Source organism: Balaenoptera ricei, chromosome 3 (assembly GCF_028023285.1).
Source record: "Balaenoptera ricei isolate mBalRic1 chromosome 3, mBalRic1.hap2, whole genome shotgun sequence".
Taxonomy (NCBI): Eukaryota; Metazoa; Chordata; class Mammalia; order Artiodactyla; family Balaenopteridae; genus Balaenoptera; species Balaenoptera ricei.
This window is the reverse complement of record NC_082641.1, coordinates 8,458,188-8,479,582: the sequence shown is the minus strand read 5'-3', so window position 1 is coordinate 8,479,582 and position 21,395 is coordinate 8,458,188. Positions and strand designations below refer to the sequence as shown.

General features: G+C 40.4%; 1 protein-coding gene across 1 annotated transcript in view; it reads right to left on the bottom strand.

Moving 5' to 3' along the window:
- Nucleotides 1-3,648: 3,648 nt before the first annotated feature.
- MARCHF6 (membrane associated ring-CH-type finger 6) overlaps nt 3,649-21,395 on the bottom strand; it is a 77,743-nt gene continuing 59,996 nt past the window's right edge. The window contains exons 21-26 of the mRNA XM_059916105.1: nt 20,289-20,470; nt 18,513-18,647; nt 13,368-13,457; nt 11,349-11,481; nt 10,231-10,366; nt 3,649-7,451 (exon numbers count right to left, since the gene is read on the bottom strand). Of these exons, the coding sequence (XP_059772088.1) occupies nt 7,361-7,451; nt 10,231-10,366; nt 11,349-11,481; nt 13,368-13,457; nt 18,513-18,647; nt 20,289-20,470 (767 nt within the window). The 3' untranslated portion in view covers nt 3,649-7,360. The remainder of the gene's footprint in view (nt 7,452-10,230; nt 10,367-11,348; nt 11,482-13,367; nt 13,458-18,512; nt 18,648-20,288; nt 20,471-21,395) is intronic.

Genomic DNA, 21,395 nt, shown 5'->3' with positions numbered 1-21,395 from the left:
ACGATATGGGAAAACGAGGAATCTCATACACTGATGAGAGGAGTGTTAATTATTACATTTGGGGGCAATTTGGCACTTTAAATATGTTTGATGATTTAGCAGTCTTACTTCTAGGAATTTATCCTACAGAAATACTAGTAAAGTAATATGGACAAAAATGTTTACTATAGCATGTAATAAAATGGGTAAACCAATTGCCTTTCAGAAAACTTTCATCATAATCTTATCCACACAATGGAATACAATACAGCTAAAAGTTTTAAATGGGATAGCTACTTATGTACTGACATAAAAAGATGCTCAGAAATATAAAGTCAAAGAAGCCCCCTGCAGAGCAGCCCAGGGCACGTACCACCCGTGTTGATAAGAGCATCAGTGAACGAATGCTTATGCAGAGCACGGTCTGGACGCAAACACCAAGCTGACAGTGCTCACCTCTGGAGGATGGCTTTCAGGTTTTATTTTAACCATATATACATTATTTTGATTCTGATTCATTCATTTACTTACCCAACAATATCTATAGAATGCCCAATATGTCCCAGGACTGTTTTGGAATACAGTAGTAATCCCCAAATCGTTTTTTTTTTTTTTTTTTTCAATCTCTGGAGCTTACATTCAAGTGAAGGAAAAACATGCAAATATAAACAAGATAGGTAAACTGTACAGTACGTTAATATGAAAGAGAAAAATATAGCAGGAGACAGGAATGCCCAAGTAGCTACAATTTCAGATAAGCCTCCCTAAGAAAGACATTTTAGTATAGAAACGAGGAGGTTGGGGAGAGCTTGGAGGAAGAATATTAAGGCATGGCAAACAGCATATGCAAAAGCCCTGAGGTTTGACCTGTTGTGGAAAAGGGGAGGCTGCCTGGAGCACAATAAACACAGGGGGTGATGGGGCAGAGGGTGTGAACTTGTGAAAAGTTCTGTTCTGATTGCTTCTATCTTCTAAGTGAAATAGGAATAAAAATCATCAGCCAAAAGTCAGGAAGGTGGAGAAGGTGGCACTTTGAGGAAGAGAAGGTGTGAAACGGTCAGTTAAAGACAATGTATGAACATATTACTTTTTAAAATTGAGGTGTAATTAACATTCAGTAAATTGCACAAATTTAAACTGTACAGTTTGGTAAACCCTGACACTTCAAACCAGAGCTCCATAAGATAGTGAACACATCCGTCACACACATGCGTCCTCCCCGCCCCGTCTCTTCACATGCCTGTGAAATCCCCCCACGTCCCTCCTTGCCAACCCCTACCCGCACTGATATGCTTTCTAGATTGCTGTAGGTTACTTTGCGTTTTCTAGAATTCTATATAAATGAAAAGCACACAGTACACTTTCAGTTTACTTCCACTCAGCATCACTTTGAGATTTGTCCAAGCTGTATATACGGATAGTGAATTGCTTTCTGTTGCTGAGCAGTATCTCATTATATGGATAATCATTTATCCATTCATCAGTTGACGGGCACGAGGATTGTTTCCAGCTTTGGGTTAGTACAAATAAAGCTACTATGAACAAGCACGTGTTTAAGTCTTCATACGGACTTACACGTTTTCTTTCGGTAAAGAACTAGGAGTGGTAAGTAAACAGATTTTAACCTTTTAAGAACTGCCCAGCTGTTTCCCAAAGTAGTTGTACCATTTTACATTCCCTCCAGCGGGGTATGCGAGTTCCAGTTCCTCCACATCCTCACCACCACGTGCTATGGTATTTTTAGTTTTAGCCATTCTAATGGGTATGAACGGGTATGTCATTGTGGTTTTAATTTGCATTTTACTTATGGCTAATTCTGTTGACCATCTTCTCATGTAATTTGCCATATATATATATATATATATATATATATATATATATATATATCCTCTTCAGTGAAGTATGTTAAATATTTTGCCCATTTTTAAAATGGGCAAATAGGTTTTCTCATTACTGAGTTTAGAGACTTTTTAATTCCGAATGCATTTTCTTTATCAGAAATGTTTTGTAAATATTTTCTGCAACTCCATGGCTTGTCTTTTTTGCTCTCTAAACACTGTATTTCAAAGAGCAGACGGTCTCAATTTTGATAAAGCCCAATTCATCAAAATTTTCTTCTATGGATTGTGCTTTTGGGGTTATAACCCAAGGTTGAGTATTTTCCCCTTTTTCTTCTTCTAGAAGTTACATAGTTTGCGGTTTTAACATTCAGGACTGTAATCCATGAGTTAGTTTTTACAACTGTTGAGATATGGATCAGTTTTTAATCTTGTATCTGGAGGTCCAATTACTCCAGCACTATTTGACTTTTGCACCTTTGTCAAAAAGCAGCCATCTATATATGTGTAGGTCTATTTCTGGACTCTCTATTCTGCTCCATCACACCTTTGGATTTGGGCAGCTAGCAGAAGGGACTGCTCCATTTAAGCAAAGAAAGGAGTGAATGAGTGGGGTTCTCGGGTATGAAGCTTCTCGTCCTAGAGAAAAGTTACTGAACAAACATGGAGGAGCAGAAAGACCCGGCACTGTTATATATGTAAAGGAAGAAATTTCAAAAAGATGATTTGACAACGTAAAGTGGGTTACTGCTGTTGACATACGGACAGCTGTAGTGCCGTGTGGGACTGAGCAGAAGCAGACTGCAAGAGGGTGAAAGAGGAACCGTGGTGTGGGTGTGTGGGAGGGGCGCCTGGATACACAGAACAGGACTTGAGCACCACCAGGTCATCACAGACTCGCCCACAGTGGGTCCTTTCTCTGTGGTCCTTGTGGCATTTTACTCATACCTACAGTGGAAGCTTTTGCTCATTTTTCTGTTCTTTTCCATTCCACCTGGGCTCCCTGAAGGCAAACCCCATACCTCATTCTACTACAGTACCAAGTACAGTGCTGGAAACAAAAGAGACACCAAAAAAAAAATGAGGGTGGGGCTGGGGGGAAATCACCTCCTCAGACCCTCATTTCACTCGTGATGTTGGCTCTGTTCCCAACAAGAGTGGCTGCAAACTGCACGGTGGGAGGAGGGAATTCATGGCCACTTTCTGAGATTCACCGTACAATTTCCTTTGCTATAAAGTTCAACTTCACAGGTTACACATGCCCTATGGATCAAATAGCATTTCACCTACCACCACTGCATTTGAAATAAATAAAAATGCACTTGATTTTTAAAAAATCACAGAAAAAGCTTTGAACCTATAAACAAAAATTAGAAACAAAAGGATCTCTTCACAAAGGGCACTTTAAAAACCTCAAGCAATCCTTTCCTTCTTCTCTGATACATATGATCAGTATGTGAAGTGGACTTTTACTCTATCCAAATCTCCATCTAAAAGACAACCTGGTGAAATTTTATGCTCAGATCTTGCAGTGGAGGCGCAGAGCTGGGTGGCATACTGCCTGTGGCACAAGAAGGGCTTCGCTCTTCCCAGTGAGGATGGGCTGTAACCACAATGGAGGGAGAGAGGGGGAAGGTGCGTCTTCTGCAACTATACTTTCAAGTTCCTACTTAGAATGGAGGGGCTATAATCATATGCAACTTGAGTATTTTCTTCCATAATTATTATACTTTTAACAATCTGGATTATCTGCCTATGCCAACTAATAATGCACATTTCATAATTCTGAAGCAATCTTGCAACAAAGCAAAAATAAACAAACCAAAAAAACTAGGCTACAACTAACGTTTTTATTCAATTTTTCTCTCAACTCAGAAGGCAACAAACAACCACATAAAAAAGGGAGCTCTTTAGAATATATACACATAAAGTTGGTCTGGGGATCTAAGGTGTTTAATAGAAAACTAACATCCCAACTAAGTAAATGTTCTATTTATTGAGCTTCTACAACAGTCATTTCTAGGCCTTATGGTCATTACATTTTCATTTAAGGTACTATATTAATTTCATGACTACAAAATGAAGCACTCATACAAAATAGATGGGAATGAAAACAGATGCATCCTGTCTTATCTTTATGTTGTATTAAATGCCAAAGATATTGCTGGGGATTACCTGAAAGAAGCCCTTACTCGTGATGGCTGTTTTATTGATTTAAAAAATGACACAGGGCAGTAAATGGACTGAAAGGAAAACATCTGATTGAGGGGCACGTTAATTAAGTAGATACAAGGAAGTTAGAGCATCTCCACAAGTGAGGCTTCCAGTAATACCTTTGTGGTAGGACATTTGTTTTCTTCTTGATGGCAACTGATAGGTAACATTCTAAAGGAGTATTTTAAACATAATCATTTAATTTTACAATATAAAAAACTTATCACAGTAAGTAGAGAGCTTAAAATACTCAATCCTGAAAATGAAGAGTAAGCAGCTCACTTGCAACGTTTAAAAAAGTGCCAGTGTTCTTATACTGGTGCAACATTCTTCAGAGTGAGTGAGTGGGTGAGTTGAGTGTGTGTGTGTGTGTGTGTGTGTGTGTGTGTGTGTTTCCAAACGCAATACAATGTAGAAATGTCCAGTGCTTCACTGTTTTGTCTTAAAAGTCATCAATTCAACCTAAATTCAAGAATTACACTTTAATAGTAGCATCTTGCCAATACAGAAAGGACATATCATCTAAGATAAATCATTTGAGAAAAAGTTCTTCTCTATTACTTGAATAAGGGAAAGAAAAAACACAAGACAAGAATCCACAGTAATAACAGTTATATTAAATGTTGAAATAAAAATTACTTTTCATTTACATCTGGAATTGAGATGTCCAATCTCCACTGTTTCTCCAGAGAACTAACAGGAAAAAAAATCACCTAAAAACATGGAGCTTCTTTAAGGCTAGCTATACACAAACTTCACATTGGCATTTTTCTTCAGTTTTCATCTCAACTATTAGTACTTAATAGTTTAAAAATCAAACAGAATTTGCTAATAATGAACAAGTGCATACTTCATACTATGACCATTTGATAACTGGTCATGTAAAACTAACCCCAAATGTTGATTTGTCTTCAATTTATAAATAGTAAAAATAAAGCAAAAAGGTCTTCTTTCCTAATTACCTTCCTTGAAGACAGTCTTAGCCCAATGTAAAATGAAGCAAAACTACACTATTATTTTTTTTTAATTCTACATGAAGAAGGGCAGCAATACTAGCACTTGCTGAACTAGACGTTTTAAATATTTATAAGACTGTTGGTTAATAATAAAATCTTGATGCTACCCAAGTAAATAGTATGCCAGCAAATGCTTTCCTTATGAAAGTATTCACCTTATTGAAAAAAACAGGACAAAGCACAACTGAAAAACCAGGGGAAATCCTTAAGTAAGACAAGATAAAGTTATCTGCCAGTGAAATGGAGGGCAACTTTTTGGCCATTCATATATATATATGTGTGTATATATATATATACACATATATATATACACACACACACACACATATGTATATTATATGTTGTTTTTTGTTTTGTTTTACAAAATATCTGATAAGGTTCACTTAAAATTTTGTAGAGTAACAATTTTTAATCTTTTGTGATATCTGCCTAGATCTCTTTCTGGTGACAGATAAATGTGTTCCAGTAATTTTATATCAAGATCTACAAATCTCTGAAAAATTAAAAAAGAAACTTAAATTAACACGATCAAGTTATATGCCCAATTTCATAATATTTTTCTCCCAAAGAGAACAATTGATATAGACATACACCATGACAGGTGGCATTATGTTTAAAATGCTAATTTTTACAGTAGGACTAAATTTCTAAGTAAAGGTAGGGCTAGCAAAGACCTTATTTCAAATATGAGAAAGGGCTACTACAAAGTGCCAAAAACTGTAACACTGAATCCTATGTCGAGCTTTTTTTTTTTTGATACTGATGTTTTAAAGTACTTACTTACCACTTCAGGAAAAATTGTTGAAATATAAAACAACCAGAACGTGTTGCTTTTGATTTTGGTAACTTATGTTTGGCTGACTCTCATATTTTAAAAATCCTCAGATTTAAGCCTATGGGTTTTAATACTATATGGAAATTCTTTTATGGTTTCTTAAGATCTATGCTGTCCATTTTCTCTGAGAACTAAGTTATCATTCAAAAACAAACACTACCTTTACAATATTCCATCACCATTAAACACTGGGATCACGTGCCCAACCATTCTATTTCTCTAAACTTCTAACTTGAAGCTTTGGTTATAAAAGAAAACCAAGTTTCTAAGTGTTCTGCTTTCTGAGATTTTACAGCATGTTTCCAATGAAATACATTCTGTACTCCTATGTTAAAAGGCCAGCTCAGCCAGCTTCCTTCTGGTGAAATAAAATCAAGTTGGTTTTATTTATAGTTTTATTCTGTAAACAAAAAGCTTTGGAAACTCTGGAGAAATGCACTGCCCCTAATCCTCACCCAATGATGCACTAACCAGCAGGACCAGGGGTTCTAACCCGTCTTCTCTAATGCTGTCAATCTAAGACCACAAACCCCACCTACATTTGACAAACATTTCAGTATGTCCTTATTCCAGGAAGATGCAGTATCACTGGTGATGTTATTCTCTAAGATTTATGATCTTGCATGACTTTTGGCCACTGCTGACGAAAAGACAGCTGTGTGTGGGAAAAGGGGGCTGGAGGAAAAATCTTCTTTTGGACTTTTTCTTTTCTCTAAGTATAGACATGCCCCTAACAAGCACAAAAACCCAACTCCCAATGCTGATCACTAGGAATATTAAATTATCAAAATTAAAAATAATTTCCTCACCTAGCACAAGATACTATACAATATTACAAACACAGACACATGAAAAAAAATCAAGCAGTAGAAAATGTACAACAGCTTTGGTGTTATACAAAATAACTTCCAAAAACGATTGACAGTGAAGCACAAGTTCATGTTTTCTTACAACAGACACTCCACTGTTGATTTCTACTTGTTTCCTTTTACGTTCTTGGTAAGGTCTGAACAGCCAAGACAGAATGTACAGTTCACTTCATAAGAACTGCTAGGAACACCAGGACATTGCATTCCAAAAGACGTCATTAAAAAGTCTTGCCTCTGCACTATGGCTCTGTGGCACATTTCTTGTCAGGATCACAGCAGGTCCAAAATAAAGTGACAACTAGATTTAATAAATTAATATACATTTTGTTTGAAGATGTACAATGCACATTCTGTTTAATCCAAGGTTTCAGGGTATCCAGGAGCTTCTATTTACACATACACAGACCTCAGACAGCAATGGTGTCAGAAGATGCAGGGAGGGCAGCAGAGCCTCGCACTGCTGCTTGCTGAATGCTGAAAACCCAAGTCAAACACCCTTAACTTAAAAACAACGCTGAGAGATCACTGGGGAAAATCTCCAAAGAGAGAAGTCCACAAAAAAAGGACACGTAAAGGCAGGGGAAGGTCAAGGTAGTTGAGACAACCACTTTATTCTTGGGACGACTGTGGAGGCGGTGGCGATGTGCCTTGTTTGCCAGATTTCCGTTCATAGTTCACGAGGCGTTGGCCCACAAGGTACCTAGGTTGTTAAAAACAGGGTGGTTACTCTCTATGTGATCTTACTTACTAAAACATTCTTCCTTAGAGCAGCCAGTGATACATTTTTAAAAATGTAAATCAGATCACTTCACTCCCACTTAAAACCCTTCAATAGTTAGGTAGGTAGAACGGGAGTCTAGAATGAATACCGGCAAACAGCACAAAAGCAGGCATCTCATAGCAAAGGTATGGGTTTATGGGAAGACATGAGAGCAGCACAGGTCAGAAGGCCTCAGATGCTGTGCAGTGGAGTACAGGCTCTGGTCCACAGGTGAGCGGCCCTCATAAACTGACTCTTGGAGGCCAGAGGTAGGTAAGGTAGAGTAAACTTATTCAGGGGATTTATCTGTTATGGATCATATTCTACAAATCAGGTAAGTGGACAGATGTGAAGAAATGGACTGGAAATATGATAAACAGAAAGCTGGGTAGGGAGGAGAGTAAAACCTGAAAAGCTCTAGTTCTAAAGAAAAGGAGAAATCAAAGGACAAAGATTTCAAGGAGGTCAAAGGGAGATGGCACAGAAATGACTGTATGCAAGTGACTGACAGAAGGTAGGAGGTTATGGTCCAAGAAAGAGTATTAAGTGTTCCTAAGCTATGAGAGGTGATGGTAAAGGGAGCAGGACTGCAGAAACGGAGACAGAAGTGCCTGTGGATGGGACGACAGGGCGGGGGGTCCTCCACCAGAACACGGCGCCCCCGTGACGCCAGCAGGAGCTGGGGGAGCAGCAGTGCTGGGCCGCGCTGACCGTGGCGGAAGGGCCCGGAGGCTGACCCGGGGGAACAGTGGGCGACAACGCTGCCGGCAACAAGCTGCGGGGGGCGGGGGCGGTGTGGGTGACGGTCTCACGCGGGCACGGGGACCCACCCACTTGGGGCGGCAGTGCAGACCACGACGTGCCCAGCAGGACCTCACACATCTGGGGGGGGGGGCCAGCATGTGACAGGGCTGCCAGGGAGCTGGGGTCTGAGGCCCAGCCTGCTCTTCAGTAAAACGAGAACAACAGTCCTGTGATTGCTGTAAGAAACAGAAAGCAGGCAAAGCCTCGGTAACAAAGGCCTGGCACGTGTGGAGGGCTCCGGGTGGCGACTTTTATTTTTCACCGTGATTTCCTCCGCCCTAACTTCCATCTCTCACTTTTCTGGCGACATACAGGTCTCATGAGGTACTCTGGCAGTTTACGCCAAGTAGCTTAACATTTCACTTCTTAAAACATTCCACTAACCCTACTGCTTCTTCATCACGAGCTCTCAGTTTCATCCCTTGTCTTTCTGTCTTCCTGATTCTCTTCCTGAAGTTAATCATTCCTTATCCCACTGTCCCCCAACCAACCGGTGTTTTTTCAACTTGTGAGGATTCTGTAAACGCTGTGAACAATGACAACTGAGCAACATCTGACATGATAGTACACATGGCACTACCTGACACACACGTAATCACAAACCACATCAAGATATCAAACACAGAGAGAAAAGCAAGGTAAACTTGCCCCAGACCGAAAAGTAACTCAGGGGCAGAAAAACGAGACTCTGAACCCATAGCCAGTTCTAGTACCCCAGCAGCCTCTCGTGCCCCCAGCGCACACACACACACGCACACTCGGCACCTCCTTGGGATCAAGCCCCATGGCAGATATGCTGTGGACGTATAACGGTGAACAAGACATGCCCTCTGTCGAGCCCGAGTTCAAGGGTTTTCTGCACGAAGCAACAGTGGGGAAAGACAATAGCGTGCACTGGGCTGCAGGCAGCTCCCAAGGGTGTGTGTCTTTTGCGCTGTTGCCGGACTGACTGCGCCGCCAAAACAAGCGAAGTGAGGGAAACTGACTTTCATCGCTGAAAGCCCCTCCCCATTCTTTCGTGGTTGACAGAACTTAATACTCTGCCTGCCTAAGCATTCTAGTGTTTATTACCATCAGTAAGTGCTTTGGAGAAGCCCTGACTGAACACTCTGTAAATTTCATTCTTAGAAATATTACTCTTAAAGAGCCCTCAGAGTAAACGAGGTGACTGTATAATCTGTCGCCCAAAGCCGGCACTCATGAGTAAAAGGGGGCACTGTTAGTAATGACACGCAGGCAGCCTGTGTAAACTGGGACTCTCCCGGGCAAACCAGGATGGGTAGTTACAAACTTACTTCCTCTGTGAGGCGCCATTAAAGCAGAAGAGGACTCAGCCTTCCATTAGGACATGGAGGGTCAAATGGCTGCTACCCCAGAAGGTGTTTTCCTTGGCTGTTCTCAATTTCTCAGAGGTCAGGTCGCAGAGTTTCCTCAAAACAGAGGGCGCCACAACGCTTCTGCAGTAACCTCACAGCTCCTCTCAGCAATGGTCAGAGTAACCCAATGGCCCTTGGCTGCAAGAAGGGCTTAGGCAGGCACTGCTAATTCCTAAAGCAGGCTTCTTATTTTTATCTAAAACTATTTAATATATTGTCAGACCAAAACATTTGAAAACAGACTGAAAATTATGTCAAATGGACATTAAAAACTCTTCCTCCCCAAACCGGTTTCTCCCAGTCTTTTTCATCTCCATAAATGACAACTCCATATTTCCAGTTGCTTGACCCAAGCAAGTCCTGATAACCCCCTTTTTCACATTCTACATCCAATCTGTTAGCAAATCCTGTCAATTCTACCTCAAAATACATCCAGAATCTGAGCACTTTTCCCTCCTGTGATTTATCACATTAGACACAGTAATTAAGAAATGAAACATCTTAACAAAAAGCAGCTAGACAAATGAAGCTAGACTTACTTGTCATTTTTAATATGTTCATAAAGGCGCTTAAACTGGCGGACCTGGAAGGACAAGATTCCCATCAACACCACGACCATCAGTAAAAATGGATAAATCCGCCGGTGGACCAAATTTTGCATTTCCGCAGTAACACCTGGAAAACCAAAAAAGAAAAACTCTAAGTGTATAAAGGATGACAGTGAAGTGAAAGTATGTCCTTTTCCTAAGAAGAGGGGAGGGGCGCTTAACGGAAACTCATCCTGTACGAATGGAGTGAGGCGAGGAGTGCCGTCAAGCTGGAGCCAGTCCCAGCTAGAGGAGGAGCCTTGCGAGCTACCCCAGGAGCTGGACTGTGTTCTCAAGGCACACAGGAACCAACAAAAGGATGTTCACCACAAAGGTGAGAACAGCGAGATTTATTCTTCCGAAAGGTCACTGTGGCCGCAGTGTGGAGAATGAATTAGCGGTGGAGAGTTCAAAACAAGGAAACCAGACAAGAGGCTGCTGAGGTTGAGGTTAAGGTGAGAGCTGAGGTTCATCTCAACGTGAGCTGCGGGCAAGGGCTCCAAAGATGAGAGAATGGGTTCCAGAGGTCAGATAAGAGGGACCTGGAACCCAGCTGAGTATGAAAAGCAGAGAGCCTCAGGTGACACGGATGACCTTCAAGGTTTCTGACTTATACAACTTGTTGGATGATAATGCTAGTAACTGACAGAAGGAATTCAACAGAAGCAAAAGATTTGGAGGGGAAAACTCTGTGCTTATAATTCTGAACATATTGCTGGCTTTAAGGTCGTGTGAGAATTCTTCAGTACACAGCTGATAATGTCTAGATGTTAAAGTGTCACAAATTAGCATCTCCTCTTTGGTTTTTCTTTTACGCTAAAGGACATTTTTTAAATGTCAATACTTTCTCACCTGCCTAGGGAAAAATACTGTACCAAAGCGTTTTATGATCCTCATCTTGCCCTAACTAGTGAAATCTAAGAAAAACAGTCTTTTAAAATCATTGTTTTAGCTGCATTTATATTTACAATAAAGCATTTGGAGCCAGGCAACCTCTGATACCGTAAGTGACAAGAATGTAGTGATGTGAATAAAGGTGCTCTCTCAAGCTCTCAGCCAGCATTACCCACCAAGTAAAGGAACGACGCCGGACGCGATGACATAAGGTACACACAGGGAAAGCAAGAGCACAGAGATCACTGGTGCTGCCAGTTTCCGAATGATATACTGAAGGTCAATGTTCCGGATGCCATTTGCGTAAACCTGAAACATAGGGGTAAAAAATGAGAATAAGGATACAAGACAAATTTCTCCAGGTTAATAGAGCAATCTCTGCTGAATTCAAGCACAGGGAGCTGGATCTACCAGCCCAAAAGGTTCAAACTTGTTATTTTTTCAGAAGTCAAGGCAAATTCTGGAACACAAACATAAGTATGGTGTTCCTTACACTTTGCAGTTAACTCTGCTAAGAGATAAAATAATAAGATGCTAATCTAGAATAATAATTACACTGGCCTTGTGCTATACGATACCAGATGGCATCCAATAATATTAGTTGAAGACTACATAACTTGAAGTAACTTCATACATAAACTGTGTAAGAGTGACCTGTGTTACTACTCAAGATTGCATTCATTTTATCTGAATATAAGAATACATTATAAACAGGAAGCATGTTTCTAAAAAGCCTGTATAAATCAAATTTCAACAAATCGAAAGGTATTTTATGGAACAATTTAGTATGAAAGAATTCTACAGTGAATTTTTTTTTTTTAATTCAAGAATTTCTAAAATATTTCATCTCATCTAGAAAGTTCTACGGGATAGTACTGCAGAGGAAAGAATGGATGGAAGTGGGGAAATCTTGGGAATAATGGAAAATAAAGATGGTATACAGAAGGAGACAAAACAGCAGAGCGTTGTTTGTGTTTTCCCCCCAGCACTTCAACCTCTCCTGGCCCCCAGTCACACAGTGTGGTGCAACTCCAATCCCCGGGTCCCTCGGAAGTGGGCCAGAGCATTTCAATGTGAATGACAAACAGGCTTACTGCTCCACAGGTCCCCTTCTGACCCCCCAAAATCCTTTTAACCCAAATGCATTTAAATTAATGCAGCAAGGCATCCCGGTGTTTCTCAATCATTTTACTTAAACTTAGACAAGTGTATGAGAAAGAATGCATCAGAGAGCAAACTATCATAGAGATCAACAGTGTTTCACAGCCCCCAGCTGTCACTACATGCTGACTCTCCACAAGGGTCGGAGTCTCACCTGGACGCTCCAGGCCGGACTGGTCTGTTCTCCTACCGTGGGTGCACATGCTGCCTCGCAGCCCGCAGTTGAGAGATGCGTGCAAACGCACCCCAATGCCCTGGCTCTCCCCACCCTCACACATCTCCAGGTACAGAAACTTCTGGATGAGCTTCTTGTGCATACTGGGCTGAGAACTACTGTCTTTATTTCCTGTACATCAAAAGGAGGTATACCTTCAGTGCTACAAAACTGTAACACCTTATTAATTTGATGCTGCCCTAAGGACAAGAGGGCTGTCCGTAAGTCCATTCTCTAGGTAACTAAAACTTAAAAGTACCAAAATCTACTATGTTGGTTACTTTGGAAGAAATCTTCCTAAAATGAATTATCCTACTTCCTAGCCTTATTATCAAAGTACAGAAGCACCATCTATCTGTTTCAAGGTTATCACCTCAATGACCAAATTTTGTGATAGCTCCATAACACAAAACTGTCTTAGGTGTACGTAGCTAAAAATATTCCCAAAGAGCTCTGCTTTTTTAAATCTATTTTTTCCTGCCATTTTCTTTATTTATTGCCTTGAACAATAAACTCTTTTCCTTACTACAGGCTTACAAAACCAACTACCAAGCCTTCATCAGAACTCCTCTAAAAAAAAGCACATATGCTAAATTTTGCCTTTACTTTAGTCAGGGTTCTAGGTACTTTAAGCTACTGGTTAACTTTCAGATAAGGGAAGTTTTAAGAGTAGCTGATGAAAATTCATGATGATAAGAGTAAACTGCCTTTCTCCTTAAAAAAAAAAAAAAAAGTTACATATGCTCATTAAAGAAAATGTATAAAACTTAGGAAAGTGGGAAGGTGGAAAATAAGAGTCCCATAAGCCGAACTTGCTTACCTGCTCAATTACAGTTTTCAGCCACCACTGAGGACCCATCAATGTTATAGCTGCAATGATTTTGGCATGCAGGACTCCAAGTGCCCAGTCCTAGGGTAATAAAAATCATTTAACAGATTTTTGTTTGTTTTTAGCAATAAACCCAGCACAGAGGCTATACAATTTTCTTGCATTATTAACTTCAAAACAAAAGTTCTGTTGGATTAGTAACAATTTTACAGAAGAGTAAATACGCTGGAAAATCCAGGGAATTTTTCCCCCAACAGCTCAAGTTCAATGTTTCTATCAAAACTCATTCTTGTGTCTTTCCAAAAAAAAAAAATCTACATTATTTTCCCAAGAGAACTAAGAAAAGTGTTTAATGGAGATCTCAACAAGCAAATAAATAAAATAGTGCCCTGATTTTATTTCATCCAACCGTCCTTGGGCCGTTACTGGTTTGGGCTCCTGAAGGCTCAGAGCGCTTCTAGCCGGGTGCATTCGCAGTTCTGCTGAGCTGTTACTAGGACCTCCCCAGTCACACCAAGCTCCTCACTGTGCCTCTGGCCTGCCCACCCCGCTACCCACCAGGCGGCCGCTACCCACCAGGCGGCCGAAGGGATCACCACTCCCACTGCCCAAGTGATCTCTTAAAGTGCAAGTCAGATCATTTAAGGAGACCTCCCTGCTTACAACCCTGAACACGGCACACAACGTCCTTCATAACCTGTTCTGTTTATCTTAAAAAATATATATACATGTATGTTTTAAAAGTATCAAGGGACATTTAAATCTATTCTTACATTAAACTGAAACCTTTCCAGAGAAGGCCGGAGTCCTCTGTGACCACCAGCCCAAATCCTGATCCCTTCCCAGCAATAACCACTGCTAACATTTGGTATGTACCTTCCACGTTTGTTTCCTTATGCACTGATCTATGTCTATACATGTATGTCCCATAGGAAATATGTAGTATCAGTTTTATATGGATTTTGCTCATACTGTTCTGTTCCGATTTTCTGGTTTGGTTGGTTGGTCTTCCAAAACATCTTCAAATAGGGTGGGAGGTTGATGCATGCACTGAATTCTTGCATAACCTCAAACATCACTCTTCATCCTGACAGACGAATGGCTGAATGACATTTTTTCTAGGTATAAGAAGGTTGGGTTTTGTCCCTTTTATCTCAATGGTCTCTAAATGTCCTTCTACCTTATGGTTTCAGTGCTACAAAGTCCACTGCCAGTATGCTTTTTTTTGAAGCTTGTGATTTAATTCAGAAATTTTACCAAGATGTGCCCAAATATGTGTTTTTCTCATCAGTTTCCTTTTCACCAAACCTGATGAGGTCCTTCAACCTACAGATCAGTTCTTTCTTCAATTCAGTTAAAAACGTCTCCTATTTTTGTTTCAATGTTGTCTCCGACTACTTTTGTTTCAGTGTTGCCTCATGTTTTCCAAGACTCCTCCTTTCCCCTCAATTTCCTATTCTTCAGTTTTGCTCTGTGCATCAGTCTTCCGGGCCTCCAATCTGACTAGCCACATCTTTTAATTCATTTACTGAATTTGTCTGAAATCCACGCTATGTAACATCCCGACGATTTCACTCTGTTTTATGGCTGCGGTTGTGCGTGCATGCCCACATACCCCTGCGTTTTTATTCTTCTATTTGGATGCTCACGGCTCTGCAAGCCGTTCTCCGTCACCGGGCATGTGTTCTGATGGTTCTGCCTGGCCTTCCTTTCTGTGGCTGCTGGGCCCCCTTACATAAAACATGTGTTATTTTTCTCTGTTGGCTCAATGTGGTTTGAGGCTCAGATTGAGAATATCCTAAAGGGCTGCAAAAGGATCTTTTAGCCTGTTAGACCTCTGTTTATAGCAAGCCAACAATTCCCAAATAACATGGAGAAAGCCTCCTTGCTTTTTCTCTATCCTTCCAGGCTCACAAGCAGGGAAGATTCAACCCACCAACTCAGCTTTCTCTTGGCCTTTGGGAGTCCAGAAGGCACCAAGTGAGGTTAATGTTCGCCTGAGGAGGTCCACAGATCACTGAGGTTCCAGCTCGTTCAAGATCCACTGCTTTCCAGTCCTTTCCCACAAAAAAAGACATACCACACTAGCTCCTCTGCTAGAATTAAAGAAGAGCCCAGCCTCCCAGAGGTCTGTAGTCACTTGACGCAGGAAAGGCAAGCAGCTTAGAGTCAGGGATGGACAAAAAGCAAGTTGTTCTCTCAAACTTTGGGATTTTATCCAGAATACTAAGGATACCATGCTGCACACTCTGTTTGCAACTTGTGTTTTTCCCCTACTCAAAAACACGTCTGAGAGCTATCTATATCAAAACATATAGCAAAACAAAAATACAAACAAGCAAAGAAACACACAGCTCTACTTCCTTCTTTTTAATTGCTGCACTGGATTCAAAAGCAAAGATATCACATTTTATTTAGTCATGCTCTATTGATGGACATCTGGGTTGCCTCTAACTTTTCTGACACGGTAAAAAATTATATAATAGCAGAACAACCCTGTTCATGTCTCCTGCACACATGTAAATGTTTCTTTGCAGGATATTCTGAAAAGTGAAAGCTGATGGGTCATAACATATAAGCACTCTTAAAACTGAATAATTTCAAATAATTCTCCAAGGTCACAATGTTGGGCACCGTCAAGACCACCAGGAACACAACACACATCAACACTCAATGCAGTGAGGGAGAACAAACAGCATGGGGAAGTTGGAGCCCTCAGTACAAGTGTTAGAAAAGGCTTATTACAGTTTCCTGGCTTGTGTGAGGTGATTTGGGGAGGATTTAAGGAAGCAGGGCTTTGCTCTATTCCAGATGCTATTTAGAAAGTACAGGTAATCTATATTTGGGTATCTTAATAAATCTTATCCAGAAGAAGGGACAGGCTGAGGCTAATCAAACTGTAGTTGGAAACAAAGGAGCAGCCAATCATGTCAGCCAGGGTACTGGCATGTTTGGGCATTTTTGTGGTTTGGTCAATACTCATGCTTTGCCTGCGTTCAGACATGATTATGGAGGGGTCTTGAGTTTGTCTTGATCCATCATGGTCACAGAGTGGCCTTGTGTGATGCTGATGTTCCGTCAATTGTTCACATTCAGCAGGAGGCCTAGCTCCTGGACCTCAGGGGCTGTTTTGCTCTTTTTCAGTGCCGCGTACTGCACAACCTCAGGAGGCATATACTATCTGTTTGCCACATCTGCAGTGATCACTTGGGTTACGGTAGCATCTGCCTGACCCCTCCCCTATCAAGTTGTGTTTCCCTTTGAGGTAGCAAATAATCTGTAAGGTGACAATTTGTCACCATGCAAACAACCACTTCTGCATTGTAGTGGCATCAAAACATGACTGCAAATCCGTCTCCCATGGAGTGGTAGGGGTCTACATCTCCTTCCCTTAAATCCAGGCCAACCTGTGACTTGCTCATACCCAGCAGAACGTAGTGAAGAGCAACGCTGCAGGACTTCTGAGAAGAGGTCATAAAAAGTGATGCAGCGTCTGCCTTGTTTCTAAGAAGCCCAAGTGCCTTGAGGCTACCAAGCTGTAAAAAAGCTCAAGTACATCCAGGGGCTCCAGCCAATAGCCCAGATAAGGTGCAACCAATAACCAGCACCAACCCTCACACATGACTGATGACGTCTCCAAATGATGCCAGCTAATAAGGCTGTCAAATCACACTCAGCCACTGAGCCTTCCCAGATGAGACCCCAGATAACACGAAACAAACACAAGCCAATATACCCTGTCTTAATGTCTGATCCACAGACTCTGTGGACAAAATAAATGGTGGTTTTATGCCAGTAAGCTGGAGCTGCAAGGTAACTTGCTATCGCAGCACAGTAGCTAAAGACCCATCAACTTTCACCGGATGGGTTCAGAATCCACTGACAATCCTTAGAATCAATTATTTTGTTAATTATTGCAAAACAGTAACTTTCCTAATTAATTCTGTTAATTCTTCTACCTTTATTGCTGGCATTATTCTGTGAAAAATTAGCCTTACTTCAATCACTGATGCTATTAGACTACACTGCAATGCAGCTCCTACAGAAAGGCATCATATATGCTTAACGATTTCCCTTTCTCGCTCCCGTTCACTCTGATTCTAATCTATGAGCACACCGGATGAGAGGAGGTCCCCTATATCGTATGCTCTGTCTCACTTCAAGGTCTGCCCACTCACTCCCTCCTGGAGTACACTTCTTCCTTTCTCACCCACTCCTCTGCACTCTATTATGCTGTCCTAGACATTATCTCCTACAGAAGACCGTACCTGAAGCCCCCTAAGCTGGGTAAATACCTCTCCCACATGATGCTGCACTCCTCGTGCTTGCCCCAATCACAGCACAGTCTACCATCTTTCCCACCAGCCTTTAAGGTCCCCGAGAAGTTCCTGCATTAGCCTCATTTCCATCTCAGTTATACAGTACAGGGTTTGGATGTACATTAAAGCATTCAAGTAAATATTTGCTGTTAGATGAAGTTTATGGCGGTTCTTCATCTGGAAAGTAGAGGATAATTTTCACTTCTGAAAAATTCATCATAATCTACTAAAAGGAGATTTTTAAAACAAGGCTGAAAAGCCTTTGAACGACTGAAGTCAATACCTAGCTCTTTCCCCTAATACCTCTTAAAAACTTGAGGTCTATGACGTTAACTTCAGGATCTAAGTATGACAGAAAAGTTAAATTTCTTTTTCCGTGAGCATTTTAAGGCCTTTGGTGTGACCTGCATAGATTCCCTCAGAATGCTCTTTTTAATAAGCCTGTGACTTTGTAGGAAAAAATGCTGTAATTTTTCAAAAGGGTAAGTTATTGCTTCAAGTCTCAAAGCCAAAAGGAGCAAGATATCTCACCCTAACTAAAAGTGAAAAGTTAAACACGTTAGTTTGTATCTTTAAATACTGGTGAAGCCTACAGTGACATTTTAAACCTATAAAGCAAGGTATTTTAAGGGTGTTGCATGACCTGCATATTTCAGAAGCTAAAATGCATTATCTAATCGATTTTATAAGAGTTCCTACAATAGAAAAAATTAAGGAGTCTTCCTAAACAAACTGCTTAAAATCACTTTAAACAATTAAGAATTTTTCTGATTCCAAATACATAAAGAAATATCATGAGCAAAAGACACACACTCACCTGCCATGGGTAAAAAAGAGGAGTCTGATCCAAAGGAACCCTCAGGGGGGCAACAATAACCAGCTCAAACAGAAGCCCCAGAAGAAGCGGGACGACTCCAGCCAGCAGCACCGCAACTATCACGGTCTTCATTATCTATCAGGGAATGAAAAGCCTTGTCAGTAGAGACTCTATGACTTTTAAGCCAAGCTCTTTACCTCATGTGGAAATTTACTCTTCTTCTTTGACCTGATGCCTAACAGAACGAATACATACCTTAAACAACTTATATCTTATGTTACATGTTTAAATGAAATTTGAATGTGTAACTATAAAAACTCAAGCTATAACAAAAACATGAGATTACTATGCATTGTTGCTACAAAATTATAGAAATTCGTTTTATTACATATATTAATCAGGTGGCTTTGCTGTCTTTCTCAGTCTCAGTCTCAGGAGTAGGCTTTTGTTTGTCCATGAAAAGCTACTGGTTGTCCCAGGCCCCTGACTCGGTGGTGGTCCACCCACGGGCTGACCTGTGACCCCTGAGGTGGACTGGTATAGCTGAAGGGCTCTGCATAACCCCAGTTAAGGTAATTAACCAAGCTGATCAAATTAGCTCCCCTGAGAACAGCTCAGTCCAACAGAACTTACTACGATGACAGAAATGCCCTGTATCTGTGTTGTGCAATATGGTAGCCATTAGCCACAGGGCTACTATATTAACACAGCTCTAGAATTTGGACAAAGTGGCAAAATGAAAATAAAGTAGACACAAAGAGAAGAGATAACATGCAAGAGCCACTACGAAATCCTGACAAAGAAATCAGTTTTTAAAGTGGCCTTGATGTCCCTTTTTCTTAAGGTAGCCTCAGTGAGTACATCCATTTCAACAGCAAGAGATTAAAATGGTGTGCATTAAGACGCAGTACCTACTTCTTTACGTGGCAATATGATATGGAAGAATATCAAATGAAAAGTGGTACTAGTTAGTTTCTGTATTTTAAATATAGGTAAGTGTCTCATCTTATGGATCACACAGCAATCAAATCCCTCCATTCTTAATATACAATGCATCTCCTATGTTTTTCTTTCAACACTAATATTAAACAGCTATTAAACTTTCAGTGAAATCAAGATATAAATTCAGATACAAAACCAGAGTTGACTATACAAATGAAAAGGCATAAAGCAGTGACCTAAACATATTTACCAGTCATAGCCAACATTATGATCAATCAGTAAATTACCACACCTGGACAATCATCTTACAGTGACATTTTTTCCCCACCTTTGTGACAATTAAGTTCTTTATTGAGAGTAATAATTCCCATTACTTACTATACTTTCACACTAGCCAGGACATTCTTGAATAACAATAGACTATAATTAAAGGAATCCCATTTATATGAAAAACACTGACTTAATCCTGAAGTCAAGAGTTTATGTATTAAAAAATTTTTTTTCAATCAGATTTTAGAAAAAATAGCATTATAGGAAATTTCTACTTAAACAAATTGATTCTAAATTCTACAGAATATCTTATTACTCAAGGGTCTTACTGGATCATTTAATAGCATGATTTTCTTTTAACCCTCAAATACATCTGACTATGTTTCTCAGAATGAACCAGAAAACTACTGTCTTAAATGAATGCTCTTTTCTAATTCAAAAAAATCAACTCTCTTGACCCTATCAACACAGTGAAGAAACAAAAGTGAAAAGATTAAAAGAAATTACTGGAAAAATATTCACTACTCCTGTCAGACAAGATCAGTCTTTATTAGAAAAACCTACCATAAGGGACCACTCCTTAACCTTCTGGAAGATCACTCTGCGTCCCTGTGGCATCCATGCCACCAGCACTGTCACCGCCCTGATGGTTAGCCAGCAAACATAGAGACCACAAGCAGCTGTGTAGAGCTCATGGATTTTGGCAGTCCCCGTCCAAAATGACATTAACCAACGGCCAGCAAATACTGAAAATAGAAAAGCTGATATATGAGACATGTAGTCATGTAAAGAGAACTCTAATCTTTTTTTTTTTTAAATTTTATTTATTTATTTATTTTTGGCTGTGTTGGGTCTTCGTTTCTGTGCGAGGGCTTCCTCCAGCTGCGGCGAGCGGGGGCCACTCTTCATCAAGGTGCGCGGGCCTCTCACTATCGCGGCCTCTCTTGTTGCGGAGCACAGGCTCCAGACGCGCAGGCTCAGCAGTTGTGGCTCACAGGCCTAGTTGCTCTGTGGCATGTGGGATCTTCCCAGACCAGGGCTCGAACCCGTGTCCACTGCATTAGCAGGCAGATTCTCAACCACTGCGCCACCAGGGAAGCCCGAGAACTCTAATCTTGATGTCAATGTCATACTACTAGTATTTTCAAAAACTTCAGTCATTTTAAGTGATTATTAAAAAGACATCACATTTTGATATATCAGTGTCTTTGTAAAAAGCAAACAAACAAAATAAAAACAAAACTCCCCAAATTCAAAAGAATGTAATTATTTGACTAAGATACAACCAGACCACAGTAAGTCACTGGGGATGAGCTCTCCTGTGACATGCATTCTGACTTGCCAGGCCAATTACTTGTTCTTTGGGGACTGAAATGACTTGAGGGGGGTGTTATTTTTATTGTCTGTATCATCAAATGAAATCATTATGCACATAACAGGGCAAAAATGGAAAATTTACTTTCTATTATTTGTGCTGTCAATACTTTTAACATTTAGGAACATTACAAATAATTTAGAGTAACTTTCTTTCAATTGGGTCATTCATTAAGATAGAAAACTAAGTTTATTTTAATCAGAAGTGGGCACATTAACAAAGAATACCACACTAATTTTCTTAGGAAAAAAATTAAGATCTAAATATAATAAAACTTAGGAAACATGTGAAAGTTG